At 37.5% G+C, this 24,872-nt stretch overlaps 1 protein-coding gene across 1 annotated transcript in view; it reads left to right on the top strand.

Annotated features, from left to right (window-relative positions):
* Positions 1–15,610, top strand: part of pcnx2 (pecanex 2) — a 29,788-nt gene extending 14,178 nt beyond the window's left edge. The window contains 25 exon segments of the mRNA XM_053232958.1: positions 25–100; positions 520–573; positions 576–605; positions 608–633; positions 635–686; positions 1,549–1,614; positions 1,617–1,689; positions 2,162–2,216; positions 2,218–2,244; positions 2,246–2,343; positions 2,776–2,819; positions 2,822–2,878; positions 3,719–3,848; positions 4,038–4,096; positions 4,534–4,749; positions 5,356–5,609; positions 6,666–6,899; positions 7,105–7,208; positions 7,617–7,761; positions 8,805–9,035; positions 10,055–10,329; positions 10,670–10,833; positions 11,715–11,893; positions 12,197–12,427; positions 13,907–15,610. Of these exon segments, the coding sequence (XP_053088933.1) occupies positions 25–100; positions 520–573; positions 576–605; positions 608–633; positions 635–686; positions 1,549–1,614; positions 1,617–1,689; positions 2,162–2,216; positions 2,218–2,244; positions 2,246–2,343; positions 2,776–2,819; positions 2,822–2,878; positions 3,719–3,848; positions 4,038–4,096; positions 4,534–4,749; positions 5,356–5,609; positions 6,666–6,899; positions 7,105–7,208; positions 7,617–7,761; positions 8,805–9,035; positions 10,055–10,329; positions 10,670–10,833; positions 11,715–11,893; positions 12,197–12,427; positions 13,907–14,071 (3,045 nt within the window). The 3' untranslated portion in view covers positions 14,072–15,610.
* Positions 15,611–24,872: the final 9,262 nt, after the last annotated feature.

Raw genomic sequence — 24,872 nt, 5'->3', positions numbered from 1 at the left:
ACTGTGGCTCTTTTCCTTTCTTAGAGAGAGATACTGATCTCTGATCTGCTTGTATGCACCGTCGCTTCAGTTTTGACTTTTGCTGTTACTCGCCAGTACGTCCTGTCTCCTCTTTAAGGGTGAGCTTTTCTGATTTTAAAATATTGATTTTTTAAATTAAATATCATAAAATTATTTGGACAGTAGATGAGCGCTGATGGCATAGATATTTTTTTCCAGACTACATTAATGTATGATTCCCAATCCTAATGATATAAGCTTTAGTTATGAACAACATAAGCTTCCAGAAAAAAAAAAACGACTTACATCAACCAATAGCAGTAGCCTTACTGCTCACTATCACTAGGTTGTGCATTTGGATGAATGGTCAGTTATTGGTCAGTGTTTCCAAGCAGAACACATTCCAAAATGTTTTTTGTCCTGGGTGCTTATAGTTAATTTAGTCATGCAATCATTTTTGGAGATTATAATTATAGCATATGCATAGTAAATGAGGTTGCGACATTTCAATAACATTTCTTTTTTTTTAAATACAGCCCTTTGTCACCATAGTGCTGTATGCCCTGCAGCAAACCGTGGCTTCGTCACCCACTATCTCATCCCTCAGTACGCAAACATCATCCCTGGTTGTGGGCTCTCACAGCCAGTGCTTAAGAGTAAAGAGTACTCCCAGTTTGAACCCACAGGTAAGTGCTGTCCTTATTCTATACGTCACTCTCGTAAATACATTTCGTGAATTGTACTTTAGTATGAGTAAGTGATTAATAAGATGAGGCTGGGTTAATGTTCAGTGTAACATTAGCGACACAGTTTACTTGCAGTATTAGTAGTTGGATTATAATGTATGGTTTCATGTTTTATGATTACACATTCCTTGGCAGATATGACTCTTTGGTTTTTTTCCAGTGTACATTCAATAACGGGAATACTCAAACAGGACAGAGTAACCTGGGCTTCTAGTACTAGTTCATTTTCTGCCAACTTCAGAGACAAATGAAAAAGTGACTACGCCATTATTTTGGGCATAACACCATTGTTGCCAATAACATCATTGTTCAGTTCATCATTGGAGAACATAAAAGGTTTTGAAACTTCATCAAAGACAAAATCCCTTGCTGGCGATGATAAGTTTAATTTTAACCCACTGTTGGCAAAATTGACGGACAAAATTGTACAGACGTCCACAATAACAATACATAGTATTCCATAGCACCAATGTAACTGGCCATTAGGTCCTGTTGGTGCCAATTTTGGACAGGCACACTAATCTGTAAAACTTTAACCTTTGTACTGGGCCTGTGGCCAATCGTAAAAGCACAGTTCCAGTTTTATGGGGCCAAAAATTGCATAATGTACAGTGGAACATGGCCCTATGGATTTCATATTTTGATCATTTGTTATTTGCTCCGGACTTTACTATGCCACATTTTGCAGATACGTTTCTTTGATTCATCACCAGCACCACTGTATCTAGCAATGCCTCATTGTATATGTGTGTGTGTGTGTGTGTGTGTGTGTGTGTGTGTGTGTCTCATGGATGCATTTCAGAGGATGCTCAGCTGATGTGGTTCGAGCGGCTCTATGTAGGACTCTTGAGCTTTGAGAAGTATGTGGTGTACCTGCCATTGTGCTCAGTGCCCTCACTAATGATGGCTTCGCCCTCAGCCACCGGAAAAAGCTGGGTATACAGTAAGTGTCTGTGCAGCGTTGGATTAGAAAATCCCACTCATAATTTATACACTTAAGCACAACCTTTTAAAAAGGGAAGCTCATGTCAAATTTCCATGTGTCCTAGTAGAGCAGGAAAGACATTTTTACTTTGGCTTTTAATTCACAAACAAGACCCAAAACTAAAAACTAATAAATGAAAATAACTCGACTTGGAATGATCACTGTGACCAAGCAGTTGGCAAAAAAAGATCACTCCACATTTTTCTGGATTTGAACAAGTAAAAAATGAGTTTTTAAAAATCTAAAGATATTTATATGTATGTATTGTTAGCATCAGTTCTTGCTCAAATTTAGTTTTTGGCTCTTATTAGCATTAGGCGCATGTCAGAGTTAGCTGTTAGCTTCCCGTCCTGTCCTGATGTCTCTGTGCTTTGCTTGGCTGTGTCTTGCCTCTGCACTGAGTTTCTCAGGTGTCTGTGTCTCGCTCCAGCTGTGATGTCTTATTGATGACAGTTGCTGGGATGAAGCTTCTGCGCTCGTCCTTCCTGCAACCCCAGCTACCAGTTCCTCACGGCTCATCTTCACCATCGTTTTCTTCGAGTTCGACTACAGCAAGGCTTCTGAGACCTCTGTCACTCTCCTCTTCCTCATGTCCATAGTCTTCACAAGGTGAGCTCTGCTGGCTGAGACATTATGCACAGAACAACTTCAGAATCATTCATTCCAAAGTATTCCAAACTGTTGTAGGAAATGTAAGCAAGTTTTAATTGTTGTACATTACATACAAATGGATGAGGGCACATTAGTGCAGTGGGTAGCTTTGCCACCTTACAACTCCAGGGTCCAGGGGATTTAAGCTCCTTAGATAATTATGACATGCTTACTTGAACTACTTCTTCATTATTTATAGAGTTATAGTGCATTCATTTGTGTCTAAAACATAACTGCGGATTTTCAGTCAAGCAGCTCCATTGTTTTTTTGCCATCTTGTAGAGCAGTATCAGTTATCCATGTTGATTGCAGAGTCAGCTCAGAATGTGCTTAAGGGCCCAAATAACAGTGTTTGTTTATTGTCAGCTGGTCTGTGTCTTTGTCTGCAGCTCTGGATCTTCTGCACAAGCTGCACTTTGTTCTAGTCTACATCGCTCCATGCAGATAGCATGGGGCAGCGCTTTTCACGCCTTCGCCCAGCCCTTCGCCGTTCCACGTGATCCTTACAGTCTGACCTGCGTGCTGTAATTACTGTGTGTAAAAACTGTTACTGACCAATATTTGAATGGAAAAACAGAATATCATATACATATTTGGGGCAGTATTCAGAGTTGAGTTAAACATGTGTATGACAATTTATTACCGAAATTGCCCAGTATTCTGACCTACAGACTTAAGCACTTTGCAGGCAGTTATGTTTGAGTAAAGTAAAGGCATGTCTCAGTTACGCATGAGCCTAAACTTGGACTTAAGCCCATTTTGTTGTGCTACAGTATATCGGCACAGTGCCACTGTCTGACAGTTTGATGTAATCACAATATGCAGCAATATATTGTCAGTGTATTAGATATTAGATGTTTATCTCAGTGCTTGCCATCTTCTCGTTTATAAATCATCATATTATGCTTTTTTATTTTTCATTTTCAAATTGTCTCTTGTTTTTATGTTAAATCACATTATATTTGACAGGAAAGAAAAAAATCCTTCTTTAGTCCATGTTTTCAATCTCTTTTTGGGACCTAAAAGCAAGCCCTTATGTTTAAAGGCGGTGGTCTAGATGCTACTGAAGAACCCCATATCTGATGCTTCTACTCAGTAAAAATCTGACAATCTCAAAGATATAAACTACACACAGTTATTTTGCATAATCTGAATGGGGAGCTCATAAATTCAACTTAGGCAGGTGTGTAACCCGACTCTGAATATGTGTAACTTTCACTATATTAATGTTTTTGACTTACGGCCTTTCAAGTTATTGTTAGTGCTTGAGTGCTAAATAACCATTTATTTACTCATTAGTTCAGATGTTTGGATTTTCCTTAACAGAGGCACTCAGATTCTGCCATGCTGCTGGTGCAGACATTAATCACCACCGTTTTTTACACTCCACTGAGCCCGTTTCTGGGCAGTGCCATTTTCATCACATCCTACCCACGTCCCGTCAAGTTTTGGGAGAGAAACTACAAGTAAGAGCCTCTTGCACTCAAAATGCAGGGTTCAATGACTAGATATAAACGTTTTGCAGAAGCAAGTCTTTCAGATTACTGTGTTGTATATTCAAATGCTAGTGTCCACATGTTTTTTTTTTAAATGACTGCAGAATTACTTTTCATGCTTGAGTACAGCTGAGTTGATGAGGCTGTTGTCATTTTCAGCACAAAACGTATCGACAATTCCAACAGCAGACTGATGTCTCAGATTGACAAGGATACCGGTAAATAACCTTTACATGCTTAACTCTAGAGCAGATAATGTAGATGTACACATGAGAACAATGGTTTTGCTCTTGAGTCAGCAGATTGCTGATAGATTATATTAAAAAAAGCCTTGTTTCACATCTAATAAAGCCATTACAATGAAAGCACCCTGTCCCAGCACTGCTGCAAAAGGATATGAAGTGTATGTGAATCCTGAATGTACTAGATTATTAAGGCTATTTCTAGACAGTTCAAGCATGAAATCTCGTTCTATTGGCAGATAATTTTGCTTATCTTAAGCATTTTTTTCTGCCAACTGACATATTTCACACTTACAATTAGTAGTACATTTCTAGAAATATGCTTAATGATTGGTTTGATGTAATCTTATCATGACAAATTCGACTATGTTCTAGATATATTCACTTGATAAGAAATCATTTTTTCCCTCCAGGCTGTGATGATAACAATCTGAACTCGATCTTCTATGAGTACCTGACACGTTCGCTGCAGCACTCTCTGTGCGGGGATCTGCTGCTGGGCCGCTGGGGGAATTACAGCACAGGCGACTGTTTCATCCTGGCCTCTGATTACCTCAATGCTCTCATACACATCATAGAGGTTGGCAACGGCCTTGTCACCTTCCAGCTGAGAGGTCTTGAGTTCAGGGGTAAGGAGGTATAGAGTGAGACGGAAAACTTGACAGTATGTTGGCTGGATATTTTCAAAAAATGCATATTTTATTAAATGCATATAACAAGAGGCTTACCCTCTTTTATTATCAAAACAATGCAGAATACAGTTAAGCAGTTGCAATATATTTTAACATTTGGTACTGTCAAGTTTAATTCTAAAAATACAGCCTTGTGACTGGTGAGGGAAAAACTTACTCAGACTTTACCCAGGATTGGGGAGAAAGTCAGTGTAGAAAGTCAGTGTAGACACTGGAAAACAGAATTCATATAAACTCTAAAGCAGAGGTCATCAACTGGTGAACTGTGGTCTGGATGTGAACATGTTTTAAAACATGTTCCAAGTAAAACCTCTTTAGAAATCTGAAACCATTAACCATCCAAAGAACCCTTGAGGAACATCTTTTGTGGTGCACTTTTCAAATGGAATTATTTTAGTAAACCACATTCTGGTTCCTCTCTTTTTATCTGTCCATGTCCATCTGTCTCTCTCAGATATAAGACATAAAATCACTTGATAAACTATAATAAGTAGAATATTTTAGTAGAAACACTTACTGTTGTTCTTTGTGTTAACTGATCAGGCACGTACTGTCAGCAGCGGGAGGTGGAGGCCATTACTGAGGGCGTGGAGGAGGACGAGGGCTGTTGCTGCTGCGAGCCGGGTCACCTGGCCCATGTTCTCTCGTGTAATGCTGCATTTAATCTGCGCTGGCTCGCCTGGGAGCTCACCACCACCAAGTACGTGCTTCAGAGCTACAGCATCAGTGAGAACAACGCAGCCACCATGCTGCAGCTCTATGACCTACGCAAACTGCTCATCACCTACTACCTCAAGGTATCACCTGCATTAGTGCTGCCTTACACCTGTTTCCATAGGTCTGAATTATCACAAGGTTGGACTGGTTCATAGTATGTTTTATATTTTATTTCACGGTATGATGGATATAACTATAATATTATTTCCACTTATAGTATAAGGTCAGAGTGGATTCAACCAGACAGCATGACTTTAACAGCTGTTGAATTTTGTCTTGGATAGTTTTTATTTCTTCCATAAATCACTGACAACATGTCAGCTTGGAGTATTGTCTCAAATTGCACCAGTCTTGGTATTTATACAGCTATTCTGATTCAAAATAGCATTTATTGAGAAAAAGTATATTGGTATATGCCACTGAGTTGATTTGGGCATCTAAAGAGGTGTGGCTCCTCATTCCTGACCTTTTTTTCCTAATTTGTGTCATATGAATCATGGGCTATTTTTCTAGTACATTATATACTTGATGATATATTGAGATTCACTGACAAATACGCAGCCCTAGCTTACGGTTTTAATTTTAAACCTACTGTATTGCACTACCCATGAGCTAGATAGGGTGTTGATCATAATGATCAGATTTGCTGTACTGAAGCTGACATAAACAAAGTAGAGCAAAGTTAAGATACGCAAATAGAAATAGAAATATACAAGGCAATGTGCTGATACTGAATGTTCATAAACCGAATGTTCAATAATTGCCTGTATGTTTTGACATCAATATTGTATTTACAAAAATCCTGAATTTACAGTATTTATGCCTGCCCTTCAGCCAAATGTCCTCACTTTTGCCATGATGTGCATGACATTTGCTAAGTCACAAATACTTTCAAACCTCTCAGCTTTGTTAAATGGAATGTAGAGGCACTGATTATAATTTGAAGCATCCAAGATGCATGTCTCTATTTATCATGCCTAGTCTGTCATACAGTATGTAAAGAATAAAACTGTGGAGTATTGGACTTTAGCTCAGTAGCTGTACCATATAAGTAAGGGAATGCATGGAGGGATGTTCTATGATGTAGTAGTTGACGTGACACAAAAGAATTTCTATGCTACATTTTCTGTCTTTAGAGTATCATCTACTATCTGGTGATCAACCCGAAGCTACAGACATGGCTTAAGGAGCAGTCGATCCACGAGGCCCTGCAGCCGTACAGTAAATGGCACCATATAGAGAGAGACCCAGTGGTTTTCAGTGTTAAGATTGATGAGGACTACGTCCACTGCCTGCAAGGCGTCACCAGGGCCAGCTATTGCAACGTCTATCTCGAGTGGATCCAGTACTGCGCCGGCAAGATGGAGCAAGTGAGATACTGTTATCACAGTATTGTTTCAACTGAAAGATTTAGATATGTTTTGCATTTTGGAATAATATCTCAAAGTTATAACTACACCTTTGAGACACATCACATCAGAGTATTTGAATTCATTTATATTGCGATTCATTTATGCTAACAGAAATTTTTTATGGCCAAGTAGTGAAGTGAGTGTGTGTTTTTTCTGTTCTCAGCCGGTGGACTGTGATGAGGATTCTCTGCTGGTCACGTTGTGTTTTGCTCTGTCGGTCCTAGGCAGGAGATCTCTAGGCACTGCCTCGCATAACATGTCCAACAGGTATTTTCTTCCTTGCTTGGTGTCCATCTTAATAGGGATGTGGTGGTTCAAAGGTTAAGGCATTTACCTGCTCATCAGAGTGTTGTTAGTTCAAATCCCCGCACTGCTAAGCTTATACTGTTGGGTTCTTCAGCAAAACCCTTAACCCTCAAATACTCAGATGTATCTTATCTTAGCTGCAAGTTGATATGGTAAAAGTATCAGCCCAACTCGTTTGTAAAATATTTATGCAGTTCTTGGAAAGGGCCCAGCGTAAGCCTTTATAATACTTTCACATAAAGTGTTACTTTTTGCGTCAGAGGTCAGAGTGACAGACACACTCATTCATGTGGTGAGAATGTTATACAGTGTCTCAATCTAATTATGGATCAGGTGTTTAATGAGCTCTCACTGTTGTTTCTCTTTCAGTTTGGAGTCCTTCTTGTACGGCTTCAGCACCTTGTTTAAAGGAGATTTCCGCGTCGCCACAAAGGACGAGTGGGTCTTTGCTGACATGGATCTGCTCCAGAAGGTGGTTGCACCAGCGGTTAGGATGAGCCTCAAACTTCATCAGGTATGAATGTGTGGAGTGCTGCTAGGAAGACAGGGAGCAAGAAACTGAAATAAAACTGACGTCCCCAATTCATAAATCATTACGACTACGCTCCAAATTGTAACAAAGTATTCGGAAGAATTTCTATAAACTCTAAAATGAAAAAAAAGTAAAGCGACAAAATAAATTGCTATCATTAATCTTATGACGACTTAAGAACATGCATTATGGCTTGGCTCACTGAAGTTAGGACTAGTAATGACCTGTGAATGATTGTAAACCCCTATAACATTTACCATGAATTACTGAAAAATTGCATTTAACATTTAATCACTTAGTAGTTCATGTGTTTATTTCTCATTATAAGCTGTAAAGTACTATCAACTATTTTTCTCAAATGCAGGTCTTATTAAAACACTTATTAAAACAAGTTGAAAGTGCAAAGCAAACCCAAATGTAGAATAGGGACAGGTCAGGTGATCAGCAAACAGATTAAACTAGGCAGGGACAAAATCAGTAACAAAAACAAACCAGAGTCAATCCAGGATATCAAACACAATAAGCAGGCTCAGTCATGTCACTAGTAAACACCAGGAGTGAGACATTTAAATGAACGTCCAGGTTATTTCCAGGAGTGTGAACAGGTGAGGTGTGATTTACTGCCATCCCATCAGGGACTTTTATTCTCGCCTCATGCCTGTGTTCCTGGGACAGAAACCGGATCCACTACAGACCTGACCAGGATAAATCAGTTAATAAAGATGAATGAATGAATAAAAATTGATATGAGTTTTATGTGAATTATAAGCACCCTTATAAAGCTTGATGAAAAAGGGCTCTTTTGTCAGATTCACTAACACTCATGTTAATATGTATACTTTGGATACACAGATTATAAATGTTTCCTCCATACCTACTAAGTGAAGAACTGAAACATTGAGCTGGGAATCACATGCCGCTCAGACCCTGCTTAGTTTACTGCACTGCACATTTCTACAAAAGCAACCTATTCATCTTCTGAAAGCAAGCTGATTAATATCCATTGCTGTGCATATGGATGACAGGACCACTTCACGAGTCTGGAGGAGAGCGAGGAGCCGGCCGTGCTTTACGAGGCCATCAGTACATACAGGAGCTCACTGGTGATATGTGACGAGGGCGACCCGGCGTGGCGTAAGGCCGTGCTGTCCAGCAGAGATACACTGCTGACGCTACGCCACACACTGGACGACGGCAACGACGAATACAAGATCATCATGCTGTATAAACGCTACCTCAGTTTTAAAGTCATAAAGGTAAGACAGTCTAATGTTTTCTGGAACATAGATCATTTACACAAATGTGTAGTCATCTGGGAAAACCCGCTGGATGTCAATTGTGGCAAACAGCTGAAAAGAATTAAAACTGGGATTTTCTGCCTATAACTTTTATTACTTTGATGCATCAACTTTAATATAAATATTGTAAATTTCTCCAAAACAATGTAGTAATATTTTTATTATCCTTCCAAACTTACTGCCTGAAAGATCATGTTATGCAGATAAGGAGCCAGTTTAACAAAGAAAAAAAAAATGGTCAGACTGCTTAAAGACTGAAAAAGTTTTAATTGCTAGCTAGCTAAGAATACTTTCCGCTTGCAGTCATAATTATGCCTTGATCAAGTTGCTGATTGTGTGCCATAGCGAAATAAACATATACCTAATAAATTCACTTTTATAAATGGTCTAAACATTAGCTGTCTAATGATCTGTGATGCACATCTACTGTGTAGAAATGGCAGCAAACAAAGCTGTAATATTTGAATGCTAATAAAAAATGAGAAATTTAGCCAACAGAACAAAAGTCACTGAATTAAAGCAATTATTTCAGCACTGATATAAAAGTAGACGGCGTGATCAATGAAGTCAAGAGCAATGATGAGGCATTCAGAACTCTTGATTGATTACTGATTGCCATGGTGATATTTCTTCTTATTATATTTTATTCATTAGATGTGAAATTTAATTCATTTTAAATAAATACATAGCAGTGTATTGGTGTCTCTCAGTGGAATTGGAAATAATTCTTAAGGCAACTTTAAAACAATAATCCAAAACCAGGCATATAAGTATGCCAGTGTATGATAAATATACCTGCTACATAAAAACCTCTAAGAACTAATAAGAACATATTTTAGCTGAAAACACTAAAAACTCTGCTTTATCTAAGGAACTGAAGTTTCTTCATTGCCCCAATCAGGGTCTGATCCCTACCTACTAACTTATGAAGTGTTCTAATAGCCATTACATCTAACATCTCTCTGTTTCTCTCTCAGATCAATAAAGAGTGTGTGCGTGGGCTGTGGGCAGGACAGCAGCAGGAGCTGATCTTCCTGCGTAACCGTAATCCAGAGCGAGGAAGCATCCAGAACTCAAAGCAGGCACTGCGGAACATGATCAACTCGTCATGTGACCAGCCGCTGGGTTACCCCATGTTCGTGTCTGCCCTCACCACCTCATACGCAGGAACACACAAGCACACGGGCAGCGTCTGGGGCGGCACGCTCAGCCTCGAGGGCATCCGCACATGGCTCTGCTCCCGGTGGCTCCGGTGCGTCACAGTGAGATATCACGTTTCTTACATTTCAAATGCAGATCAGGGTGCATTTTATTAATACCTTAACATAAATAAGTGTAAAATAAAAGGCAATTTTAGTATGAATAATAAAAGTAGGTAAAGAAAAATAAAGGCTAGAAATATATTAGGTAATTAAACAGTAGTACAGAAGTATGAATAGTTACAAGATTGAAGGTTGATACATTTCATTTTGCCTGATCTTTTAAGTGAAAGAAAAATGCAGTTCCTGATGACATTAGCAATGTGTGATTTGAGTTGTATAGAATATAAACACACTGTCATCTTCCCTGATATCTCTGCTCTTCTCTGTCAGTGTAAGGAAGGACAATCTGACGAGTTGTAACAGTGGAGTGAACATGGAAGACGTGGACTGTGCTGGCTCTTCTGTTAGTCATACTCACAACTCCGTCACATCCCAAAGCACCAGCACACACCAGCCGCATCCACGAAGCTCACGCACCCGACACCACAGTACAGGTCAGAGTGCCTCTGTGTATCTGGTTATAGACAAACTGATTAGGTCAAAACCACAAAATGGCGGCACAGTGGTGTAGCGGGTAGCATTGCTGTATCAGGTTTGTACTAATTCTGATCCTGAGCTCGGGTTACTATCTGTGTGGCGTTTCACATGTTCTCCCTATGTCCGTGTGGGTTTCCTCTGAGTTCTCGGGTTTCCTCCGACTGTCTAAAAATAAGCCCGTAGGTGGATTGGCGACTCTAAATTGCCTCTACGTGTAAATGTATGAGTGCATGGTGCCATGTGAAGGACTGGGTGTAGTAGTCCTGCCTCACACTCAGTGTTCAAGGGATAGACTCCGGGTCCAACACAACCCTGACCAGAAGCACGTACTGAAGATGAAAGAATGAATGAAAACTACAAATATTATTTATAAATTTAGCATGGCAGATATAGAAAATAGCATATTTTTTTTAAAGTGTAACAATTAAACCTTGTGCTGAAATCTGAAAATCGTTATTTAACTTCATGTTTCTACTGCTCTTTTAATATACTGGAGACGGTAAAATATTATAACAGTGGTTGAGGTTTTCTTCATAGTTTCCTCATTACAAATATTCACACATTATTCTAATATGACAAAACAAAATGCTTTGCCCATCACACAGATTTGTCTAATAGTATTAAATTGATGAACCTCCACTTGTGGTCTAACCTTCAACACCTTCACCAGTTCTGCTTCAGTAATACAAAAGATTTTAAAAGATAATGTAATACTGAATAAGAACATGTGTTGTTCATCACATTGACTGAGCACTACAACCTTCAAAATGTCCTCAAGACTAATCTTGTCACACTCTTTCCTGAGTTGTCTGATGTTCGGGCGTGTCTCCCCCTGCAGGACGCCGTGAGTATCGCAGTGGCTCTGTGCAGCCTCAGTGTCAGCGAGCCCCAGTCACCAGTCGCTCAGGGCCGATCCTGGATCTCCAGCAGGGCTCAGGCTCTAACGGCGTCATGCAGCGCCTCTCCAACAGTCAGCTGTCCTTCAACACCTCCTCCATCGCCTCTGTCTTCTCCCAGGTGCGTTGTGCTTTTTATGCGCAGAGCTCACTACCACAAAAAAAATCATCAGGCAAATTCATATTCTCAGCAAGGGCATGATAGCTGCGTTCATCTCGTAGCTCCTGTGCAAACCTTAAAAAAAAACCACAACATTTAATTTGCTGGTCAGAAACTTCACCTTTCTGTAAAGTATTTCATATCTAGTTTAGTTTTATTGAATACAGCTATTGATTTACAGGTTATTATTCATTATTGCAGGTTAATTAATTATTTGATGGTGATATGATGATGATGATGATGATGATTCATATTCCGTTGTAGGTGCCGCGTGTTTCTGCGGCGGGCGCCGTGCTCTCAGCTCAGCCACGCTGCAGTCAGGCCTCCTCCTCCAGCTCCACTCTCAGCCTGCTGTTCGGGAAGCGCAGCTTCTCCAGCGGTCTGGTCATGTCGGGTCTCTCCGCCGCTGAGGGAGGAAACAGCACTGACACACAGTCATCCAGCTCCGTCAATATCATCACCCCGGGACCATCAGTACGCCACACACACACACAGGTACAGCTTCACACACACATCTTAACACAGGTGTGAGGAATATGATGGTGACTTATAGTGCCATAGCAATTTACACTGCTTAACCATAATGTTTGTTTTATATTTTATATTCTTGCGGAAATAAATAAATAAATAAATAAATTAAGGGCTAAAATTAGGGCTGCTTTGATAATTGTTTAATCCATTCAATTAATCGATTAGTTGGAATATTTAAGAAATACACACTCTCTCTCTCTCTCTCTCTCTATATATATATATATATATATATATATGTAGTATATTTCTTAAATATTCCAACTAACATTTTTTTTTCATTTCAATCAACTAAAACAACTACACAACTCTTAACCTGTCTTAAATAAATAACAGGTCACTACTACTGATTGTCATCCACTTTTTTCCCCTCCAAATTAACACCCAATCTAACATAAGGTCATGGTATTCTGTTCATTTTTCTTTACTGGTTCAGCACACTTTTTTTTTTTTTTTTTTACATCAGTGATTGATGGTCTTAATCACTGGAAGAGGGTCTTACTGGATCGCAAGTCCTGATTTGTTCAATTTCAATCAGTCAAATAAAAATAAAGGCCAGTATCCACTGAAATACTTGTATGCTAAATTCATACTCCCTGCCGTGCTGGCGTAAAGTGAATAATAATAATAATAATAATAATAATAAATTTTATTTATAGAGTGCTTTTCAAGATACTCAAAGATGCTTTACATAAATAAAAAATAGTCATAGGACAGCACAATAAAAACATACAGCATAATCACATAAAATCAAAAGACCGCACAACATTTTACTTTTTGTAACAACATTAAATCATGTGCTTTTGGTGCGTGGAATCGACTCTGAAGCTTTGGACTTGACTCTTAGTTTTCAGTGCCTGGAATCAGAGAATCGACTCTTTTTGAGATCGACTTCCAGCACCTTCAAGGTGAACCGAAAGCAGGACACACAACATATATTAAAAATAGATATTTTGTAATTTAAGAAAATAAAATGATTTAATGTTTATCAGTTTAACTAATTATAGGCTAATTGTTTCAAATAGTTTTGCTACTTGTGCTGTGAAACGATGTGTCATGATGCATGCTGTGGCGTACTTCATAACATACACCGGCTAATCAATAATGAAATTTATTGCCAGCTGTTTTTTGCTATCGACTTGTATTAACTTGTTGTTGCAGCCCTACCAATTGTTTCTCTAATGAACACACACTAATGACTTAGTTTAAATCCTATTTATATTACAGACAACAAAAAGAGAAGTGTTAAAATGACTCAACTCTGCAACAAAACAGTTCCACTTGACCCATGTCTCTGATTTACACTCCAACCTTTGTGCTTTTGCATCTCTATTTCCATATCAGTGATTTTCCATTTAAAAGTGATGGCTTAGTGTCAATGAGGCATACTTTCTTAAGTTGTAAACAGTAGTGTAAAATTAGTATTGTTCTCTTTGTTGTTGCCAGTGGACATCAGAAGCGTATGAGAGTATAGACGCCACGTCCACTGTGACTTCAGGGCCAAAAGACAACACAGCATCAGGTGAGAAGAGCCAGGAAGGGTCAGGCTCGGGCTCGGGCTCGGGCTCAGGCTCAGCCTTCCACGAGAACTCGGAGCAGAAGAGCACCTGAGAGCTTTTCAGCATGTCCACACAACTCACCAGACATGATTTATAAACTAAATCACTGTAAAGGTTCGATATTAAAGATACATTATAGAATGGGGTAGTAAACATTCCAGTAAGACTCTAGTGTGTTGAGTTGGATGAAGTGTAGCAGATCTGAGCACTGAAAGTGAAAGATGTCCTGTGGGACTGTGATCAGGAGACGATGAACTGTGTGTTCAAGCATTCTTTCATACATTCATTCTTTTATTCAAGTGCTTTACACTGGTCAGGGTTATGGTGGATCTGGAGCCTATACCGGAATCACTGGGCTCGAGTACACCCTGGATGGGATGCCAGTATATTCCATACACACACACATATATGTATATTTGCACACTTGTTCACTACTGGCATGTTTTTGGGAGGTTGGAAGAAACTGGAGAATCCAGAGGAAACCCACTCACACACAAGAAGAATGTGAAAAACACACAGCCAGTAACCTGAGATCTGGATCGAACCGGGGACCATGGAGCTGTGAGGTGGCAACACTACCGTCATCCACAGACTGTAAGATCTCACTGACGCATGTAGCCTCCCTTTACAGAAAATAAAAACGACAAACAGACCAACAAGTCACTTGAAATTTGTCCGTCACTTCTAGGGGGTTTGTATACTGACAAATAATATAAAAGAGGATGAGAAGTGGAATGCTTGCTCTGACACCCTGCACAGAATATTCAACGCAAGAACAAAATGAAGTATAATTTCCTTAGCAGTTCATCACTGGACATTAGACGGGAACATGATCATCATCGTGTCGCTGCTTTATATATGCACAATGGCTCCCAAAGCATGGACACTACAAGAAATTCATTCCGATGTGCATTTAACCACAAAAATTAAGACACTTGGTATCTTCATTAAGATCTTTTCTCATTTTTCAGATTTTAATACAATGCTGGTGGATTTTAAATATTTTCAGCATCATAAGCAGCCACATCTGTTATGTGACAGTCTAACATATTTGGCACCTGCAGCATGTGCTTTATTTTTCGTTAATTAAGATGGTAGCGTGATGGTTAATTAAGCCTGAAGTGTCAATAGTACCTCACAAAAATGACCTCATCTAATAGAAGTATCTGCTACAATGGGTCTGTACGGCATTCGGACTGTCAAGCAAATATTGTCTAACAGATTTGGACACGTATGTAGATAAATGACTCCACTGAAGGAGACTCAGAATCGTCTGTTAATGATAGTATTCACCTTTGTGTACACAAGATGAATACACTGTGTATGTCATGTTGTATTTTTTGTTTAATGATATTGGTATTGTTAAATCCTAAACGATTGAAAGCTCATAAACATGGGAATCACTTTCTCAAACATAGGAATCCACTCCTCAACATGTTTTTAATAAAACAAAACTGCTGACTAGTCTTTTCTACGAACTCTCATTTCACTATTCATCATTTCATGCACACTAGCAGTCATCTTGGACAATAAACTTTTAACAACCTTGTTCTGTTCACATACTGAAGCCTAGAACAAATGCAGCCAACTAAGACACGTAAGAATAAATTTCATAAAACCCACAAAAATGTCCAAGCTGATTTATTACCAATTAATTTGCACCTGCAGCAGGATCTACTGCACCCTGAATGAACAGCATTTATGAGTGCAAATGAATACAGCTGAAGGGCAGGTATTAACCAATTAAAGACAAAATAAAAACCATATACTATATTTAACAAGATGGTTCCTTAGAATTCTGACTTTCTGATTTATACAAAGCAATGTGTCTGAAAATTATGACTTAGATTTTCAGAATATCTATTACGTTTCTCAAAACTGACTTTTTTTTAAAAAATAATAATGTTAATAATCAAGTTTCTCAAAATTCTGACAATTTTTCATAATAATAAAGTTTCTCAAAATGGTTTTTCATAATAAACATTAAGGTTCTCAAACTTTGCTTAGTTTTTCATAATAATGACAGTTTCTCAAAATTATGACTCAGGTTTTCATAATAATCATTAAGTTTTTCAAAATTGGCAGTTTCTCAAAAATTATGACTCAGTTTTTCATAATAAGGATTAAGTTTCTCAGAATTATGACTATGAGTTTTTAACTGTAATTTAGTTTCTCAAAATGTAGTGAACATTTTTCAAAATTATGAATATTAGTAATTTTGAGAAACTTTTGCATTATTTGCATTAAGTATTAATTTGCTTGTTATTATGAAGTTGTATTATTTTTAATTTCCTCCTGTGATGAAAACAGGCTTCCTAGAGGCTGTTTTATTTGCTGTTTTTATTGAACTGACACTGTATTTATTTGCTGAGGTTTTATTATATGCCAGTTATTATTTTGTTCTTCTACTTATATCCTGCCATCGTCTTCGTTCCCGGTAGGCTCTTTGTGATCTGGACTGGCTGTTGTGATTGAAAACAATTAGCACACTCAAAAATAACTCTCATAACCTTATAAATATTGTTTTCTCTACATTCTTTGAACATGATGTGATTTAAGCAATTATTTTTTGTGCATCACCCGCAAGACATCCACTTACTACATACCCAATTTATCAGATTGCACACGGAAATTAGGACTCTTTATTTGGCATCTTAGTAGATCAGGGCACGAATGTATTTGAGTTTTTTTTGATGTACAAATACATTGCAGTCATGGACATGCCATTTCCGTTGCTCTCTGACTCATAATCAAAAAGGGAAAAAGAACGAGCTTACTAAAAGCTGCTTGATGCAATTAGGAGGCATTTTTAAAAAGACATAGGAAGGTAGGATGGAAGTTTTTTCTGAGATTAATTCTCTATGAAGGTTTTTTCTCAATTGGTAAACGTCACTATATGACATCATTGAGTGATCCACATGAGAACAAAAATAAATAAATAAATAAATAAAACCGCACAGGAATATGTTTTTATGAAGGATTTTATGGACATAGAAATAATTTCATAATTGAAAGGGAAAAAGTTAAGGCTCCATCATTTATGACCTTGTATTGTGTAAGCTCGTTAGGTGAGAGACTTTATCATGCTGTAAATTTTGCTCAACAGATTTTGGCTAAAAATGAGAGAGACAGACGCGAGAGAAACAGCTGGGTTTAGTGGATTCTGCACACTGCAGACTTGCCAGTATGTACACGATTTCGACAGACCTACTAAACGTCTGTTTATTAATTATTACCTTATTGCAAAGGTATGAAAAATAATAACACCTTTATCTTTCTGCAGTCAACTCTGGAATATCTGGCATCCCTCACAGGAATGGGAAAAATGACAATGTATAAACACTACAAATAATGATCAAACTTTTCTTATTTTCTCTAACATTCTCATACATACATATATATATATATATATATATATATATATATATATATATATATATATATATATATATATATATATATGTTACAATATAATATACTCACTGATCACTTTATTAGAAACATTTCTACACCTGCACTGTCATGCAATTATCAGCCAATCATGTGGCAGCAGTGCAATACATAAAATCATGCAGATACATGTCACGTCAAACAGCGGAATGGGGAAAAATGTGATCTCATGAGACTGTCACAGACAACAGTCTCTAGAGTTTACAATGAATGGTGATTAAAACAAAAAAACATCCAGTGAGCGGCAGTTCTGTTGGCAGAAACACACTGGTCAAAGACGTCAGAGGAGAATGACCAGACAGGAAGGCTACAGTAACTCAAATAATTATTCTTTATGACCGTGGTGAGCAGGAAGGCATCTCAGAACGCACAATAAGCTGAACCTTGGGCTTCAACAGCAGAAGACCACATCAGGTTCCACTCCTGTCAGTCAAGAGCAGGAATCTGAGGATACAGTGGACACGGGTCAGTGAAACTGGACAGTTGATGATTGGAAAGACATCACCTGGTCATTCTGATGTTCGGTGTGAACATTTACTGAAGCGTTTGACTATGATTTTATGATTTTATGCATTGTGCTGCTGCCACATGATTGGCTGTTTGGATAATTGCATGAATGAGCAGGTGTACAGGTGTTCCTAATGAAGTGGCTGATGAGTGTATAATATAGTAGATCTGAATCACACAAAAATGAATAAAATACAAAAGAACATTCAAGAGTAGCCTACGGCCTTACACACTGTTTGATATCAAACAGGGGATCATACTAAATTATTATGCATTATTTCTGTGAGAAAAAAAAGCCACCTGTAATCTGTAAACAAGATGAATAAATAATCCCAAAATTATTGGCTCAGTGCCACTGAAAAAAAGTGTTTTATTTTCAGATTTCATACACAGCTATGAGTCAGCAATTGCCTCCTTGCACCATTATTAGAGACACAGATACTACAGGCCAGTTATAGAGGAACGGACGAAATCATCTGGCATTAAAATGCATGTTGGTGCCCATATTTAAAACTCAGATAGACGTACAATACAACAATTCAACAAATAAGTAGGTTTTACCACAGAGGCAAAAAATGACACTGGATTTGAATCTGATTGAACAAAAAAGTAAGTGGATGATGAGTTACACTAATGCACTTCCTTAAACGTACCTCAATTTAGGATGTTATATAATATAATTAAATATAATTAAAGGTAATCTTTATGCTGAGCGGAACATTGTGAACAAACGTGTGCATGCTAATAGCTTGGCCTCCCACACAGACAATGACAACGTCGAACACTTTAACATGCACTCCAGAGTATCAGAAATCACTGTAGCCTTTACATAATTCACAAAAAGAAGGTTTCGTTTATAGGTCCGATTCAGTTGCCTTTCAAAAGAGAGCCCATGAGGATCCTCCATGAAGGATGTAGAAGCACTACACTACACTTGCCATGCAGTCCATTATTTCCCACACACCACATACAGTACATGCTACAATTTTGGGGAAATCCTCCCTCCTGTATGCTGATATACACTATATGGCCAAAGGTTTTTGGACACCTGACCATCACACCTAAATGTGCTTTTCGAACATCCCATTCCAGAGTTAGTCTCCTCTTTGCTGTTATAATAACCGCCACTCTTCTGGGAAGGCTTTCCACTAGATTTTGGAGTGTGGATGTGGGGATTTCAGTCACAAGAGCATTAGTGAGATCAGGCAATGATGTTGGGTGAGGAGGCCTGGGGTGCAGTCTGATTTGCGATCATTCAGCCACAAGAACACAAAAGGTTAGGTGCCAATTGAATAAGAAGACCTGGTGTGAAGTCGGCATTCCAGTTTATCCCAAAGGTGTTTGGTGGAGTTGAGGTCTGGGCTCTGTGCAGGCCACTCGAGTTCTTCCACTCCAACCTTGACAAACCATGACTTCATGGACATCACTTTCTGCACAATATACAAAGTCATTCTATACAATTGTGAGCTTACAAATTTGTGTCTAAAACAGTTTGGGGAAGGCCCACATATGGCTGTGATGGTCAGGTGTCCACAAACTATAGTGGCCATATAGTGTACAAGCACCTACTTAAAAATAATATTTTTTAACAGATACTTACAATTATTTCTTAAAGTTGGTTTGCTATGTAGCTTATGAAGTACAGTACTGCAAATACTGCTTATACAGAGCAAAAGCACCAGTATTTTCAATTTGACTACAAGTTTCACATTTGTACACCTACAAAAAGAGCAGAAATGTCAGAGAATTTCATCAACAGGTCCCAGACCTTCATTCTCATAACTATGTACCTTTCCTATTAGTTTCATTATAGTTCCTAAATAATATGCTTTAGGATGAATAACTTTTTCTATTAGCATCAGCCAATCATCTCATTAATATGAAGAGAATTTTAATCATTCCTACTATTGTGAGTGGGAGTGGTATTTTCAAGTTAAAACCAATACCAGGTTTTTGGTATATCATGGTTTCAAAGTCATGTTATAGTTTTAAAACATTTACCCCTAAGTCCAACTTAAAGACAGAAAGAAATAAAAAACCATTGGACAAATTCTGCATATTGCAGTACTTTAACACATACTCACACAGTCTTTTGTGTTCTCAATAAGTCAACTATGTAATTAGCAAATGCAAGCTGAATATATAGGATTGAATCACACTAATATGTGTATACAAAGGTATTGTCATTTCTATCCCTGGCAACAACAACAACAACAACAACAACAACAAAAACAGTAATTATATCTTTAATTTAAATGATTTAACAAAAAGTGTGGAGGCTTTTAAAAATTGGAGTATTATTTCTCCCTGACCTTTTTGTAATGTTTGAAATGTTGTAATGTTTTTTGGTAGTATTTGTAATTTGTAATATATTCTATATGCAATTATTTATATGGTTCATTTAGAGTCCATCAATGAATCTGACATGTTCCCCAAAAAGTCTGAAAGGCAAATGTCAGTGTAATTATTCTAAAACTTTTATCTGTGACTTTAAAGCTTTAAAGTGATACTGCACTTCATTTCAACCCAAAGCCCTACAGGATGTGTACATTTAATGGAACACACACTGGTTCAGGATGTAGTTTGTTGGAAGCTACTGGTGCAGTTTGAGTAGGAGGAAAGGTCTTACCAAACCTACAAAAGCAGAAAGGTCAGTAAATTTAAGTCTGTCTTCCTATTTTGTTCCAGGGTTTTGTTTATGCAGCTGCTTTATGGCATTACATCCTGGTTGTTGTGAGGAAAGTCAGTAAACTAGACACAAATCTTCTAGCCATAATAAACAGACATGCTTGTTGGATATTTTTAAGAATTACACTGATGGAAAATGTAATTCCAGAGTGCACAGACATTTCAAACAGCATATTTGCTGGTACTCACCTATAGAAGTTTGGGCTGAAAAGTAGAACAGCACAGACAATGTAGAGAATTAGATTTGCACTCAATTAGCAGTCATTTTGATCATAGTTGTTTTTTCTTTTACATTATTTTATCTGTACTGACACATCTTCCCATGTAACAGAACGCAAAGATTCAGGTCTACATGTGAAGACACTCAGAACGTCTGGGATGAAACTCATTTTTAAATGTTAAAATCATCTAAAGATCTCTCAGTTGCCCCAATTATTTCTCATTATGGGAGTTTTTTTGGGTGACCTCGAGTATACAGTGATGCATGCCGGATCTTTGGACAAATTCTTTAGTCAGTAATAATGCCTCTGGTCAGTGGAATTGGCAAGTCTGGGCACTATGACCTCCATAACAAAACTAACAAATTGTGTATCTGTAACAGATGGTTCCTCTGTATCTGAATTAAACAGCACAAATGTACCAATGTAAATGATATAGAACATTCCTGGCATCATCAGACCACTCCTGTAAAACAGATACACAGACTCTTTAAACCTGAAGCAGCCTTAAATAGGAAGAAAAAAAATATTATTTGACAACAGTTCCTCCTGGTTCTGTAGTATAAATACTGTTTTGTTTTATTTTTTAAATTACCGACCATAACCTTTTCAAATTGCATACCCAGTTCTTAACATCAACTGTGTTGTGTATGTATCTGGTTTTTACTTTATAAATTCATCCAGTAAAATGGGATGAAATACATTAATATCATAATTAGTGAACTGTAGTAATGTGTATATCTGCTCATGCACTTTGCATGCTGCTTCACAATTATGTCCAAGTTAAACAAATGTAACCTCAAGCGTTCTCCAACCTCTTCACACTGTATAAAATATTTCTCAAACTGAATCAGTGTGATCCTTCTGCATGCAGACACACCCTTTTCTCACTTCTTTCCATTTCTTCACAAGCAATAAAGTTCAACCTTTTCAACTGTCCATGTTATTACATGCTATTACATGTCGACAGATTAGGTAAACATTTGGCAGGTAATAAATCTGTAAATTGCTGCAAATACAGTACACATCAGCGCTAAAGTTTGCACTTATAAATCAAAGGAAGGCAAAAAAAAAAAACTGTTGATGTGTTGTAATGAATGAACTACACAAAAAGCATGGATACCTTAAATCTTGTTCATGAGAAATATATAATATTAATGCATGGCATTAGGAAATAGCAGGAAATGATCCGCTATACAGTGACGATGACAATGTGCAAGCCTGGCCTCGGCATCAGCGCTTATGAATTCTGAAAGTCTAATGAATAAAAGTGTAAGTGAAGTGATAAATAGAGATCTGTTCATTTGTCTGCTTAGTGTTCTTAGTGCACGTGTTCATGAATGTGACTAATAAAATTTCAGTTCCTTCGGCGGTTCTCAAGCCATAAAACACTGGCTCATGTAAGGGTGCGGCGCTAAGGTGCAACACTGAGTCAATATTTTCTCTTGGGGTGTGGTCACGTGACATTATTGGCCTGTCTTTATCTTCCAGTAAAGGATATTGACCCTCTGACTGAATGCTGAGTGTATTGAGACTAAACATTACCATGAACATCATGTCATTAAAAAAATTAGAGCAACTATTAGTTGGATTTAGTACAATGATTTTCTTCAGTTCGTCATAGATGGTTCTATTTTTAAGTACAAGACATTAATTGGTAGACACTTTTATCTGAAAAGAAGTCGAAGTAAGACAGCATCTCCAAGAGGGTTAAGATCATTGTTTCTCTCACTTTCAGAAAAAAAGGGTACTAAACTGTTTCCTTGTCACTGTGGTGATCCTGTTATCTTTAGTACCTTTAGTATACATCTTTTACCTAGAAAGATGCATGTAGTGTACCTTTAAACCCTCTAAAATGTCATTACAGTTCAGTTGTGTTCATTAAATCTTTCTTAGAGCTGCACTACATCCACATTTCCAGGTTACAGACATATTAAAGGTACAAAAGATACCACCACCCCAGCAACAAGGAAACAGGATTTAGTGCCCCTTATTCTGTGAGTGTGGTGGTACTTCCTCTCACTACTACAGACTCCTAATGTCTGAGCTGCCACTGTTTTAAACTCATTAAACCTTCCTCTGTGAGGTTTCTATTTCGCAGTGTTCTTGACATGAGGTGCCATTCACAGGTACAAAGTTAAAAAAATAAATAAAAAAACACTTTCACCTTCAATTAATGCCTCTGAACTGGAAAGGTGACATGAGCGAGATATGAGATGGTTTACTGTGATTACAAGCAAGATAGAATGAATGAAAAAGAACAGAGGTAGATAGGTAGAGATCTTCTTGAAAAGCATGTTAAAGTGCCTAAAACAGTCCTTTGACCTGTGTCAAAGAGACTGAAGCACCATAAAAACTAGAACTAGACACGTTGAGTGTTGATTCGTTCATTCTGTATGACTGGATTGTAATTTACGGTATTGACACCACCTCACACCCAAACCCTTCCTGTCACATACAGAAGACTGCTCTGAAAATATTTTGGACACTTGTACATTGAGTGTGTGCATTTTCTCCAACTAGATGTTAAAAACAACCACAGCTGACACAACACAAATTTATTTAATTGAATGTTAATTGAGTATCTTTTTTTATCAATAAGGTATACTATTTTCATATATTTGTTATATATATATATATATATATATATATATATATATATATATATATATATATATATATATATATATATATACATATACATATATATATTTATATATACAGAAATAAAACAAAACATATTTTCCGACCTAGACTGAAGAATATCAGCAAAGGGAAATGTAAACCATGTTCCATCCAATTTCTTGAAAAACGTCCCTCGACCATCGTCTCTCCCGATCTGACACTTAACATATTTGCATAGGCAAAATGAGATTAGCCCTTAAACAGTGTGTTTCCTGAATCTTTATCTAATTATGCTGAGTGAAAAAAATAAAATCAACAAATAATAGCTACTCTTTGTCAAACCTCAGTATACATGTGCACATGTCATTTACAGTGTTAGGCTTCAAGTAGATCAAAAAAAAACAAACAAACAAACAAAAAAAAGAAAACAAAAACAAATTGAACTAAATGTGAACAAAAAAAATGCAACATGAGAGGTAGAGGAAACCCAGTGAAATTTTTCCGAGACATGTCAGTCACTACAAAGCTCCTCTGATCACACATGATCTAAGAGTCCATTCCGCATGTTTACAAAAAGGAGCCTTTCAGCAAGAAATGCAGAAAGAGAGTTTCAAACAATGCCATGTTTTGCAACTATCAGTCAACAGCTGGCTGTTCCCTGAGACAGCCTTCAAGCAAAAACTCTTCATCTCCTATGGCAGGATAAAATCAACCAAAGCATAAAAATTAAATGTGTCAATTAATCCATGACATCACACATCAGTTCCTATGTGAACACTAGCTGAAACATTTTAGTATATCCAATATTACTCAGTATCTGAGATACATCAGAATTAATCTTTATTTTGTCTGTTCAGTACCTTAAGTAAAATGAACATTTACACAATTGATTGTTTTTGTCTACTGTGTGTAACAATATAACCTTAGAAATTCATTATTCCAGTGAATAAAAAAAAAATCCGTCATGGATTAATTTATCACTTTTTTTTTTTTTTGGCTCGAACACCAAAACACAAACATCTGCAGCACACTGCTCTCAGCTTTTAAATATTTTTTATGTGACATATCCAAAAAAAAACATCCAGCCAATCATCTCAAACTCTGTGCCCTGCTGACTCATCGCTCACAAACTGCATGGCACACTGTTTAAATGTAAACGCAGTTCAAGGCCATTACTTCCCAATGCTTCAGCATTAATAAAAAATTCAATAGAAATAAATGTGTATTAAATGTAAAATAACCATTAAAAGAGGCTGCATGCTTTAAATTCTAAACTGGTAATATGTGACGTATGCCAACACTAATCAGGGGGATGGCACACGTGGTTTTGTATGAAGAGAAGAGCTTACAATGGCACGCTGAATG

This window comes from Pangasianodon hypophthalmus, chromosome 3, assembly GCF_027358585.1.
Source record: "Pangasianodon hypophthalmus isolate fPanHyp1 chromosome 3, fPanHyp1.pri, whole genome shotgun sequence".
Lineage (NCBI taxonomy): Eukaryota > Metazoa > Chordata > Actinopteri > Siluriformes > Pangasiidae > Pangasianodon > Pangasianodon hypophthalmus.
Note: the sequence above shows the minus strand (reverse complement) of the source record. Positions and strands in the feature narration are given on the sequence as shown.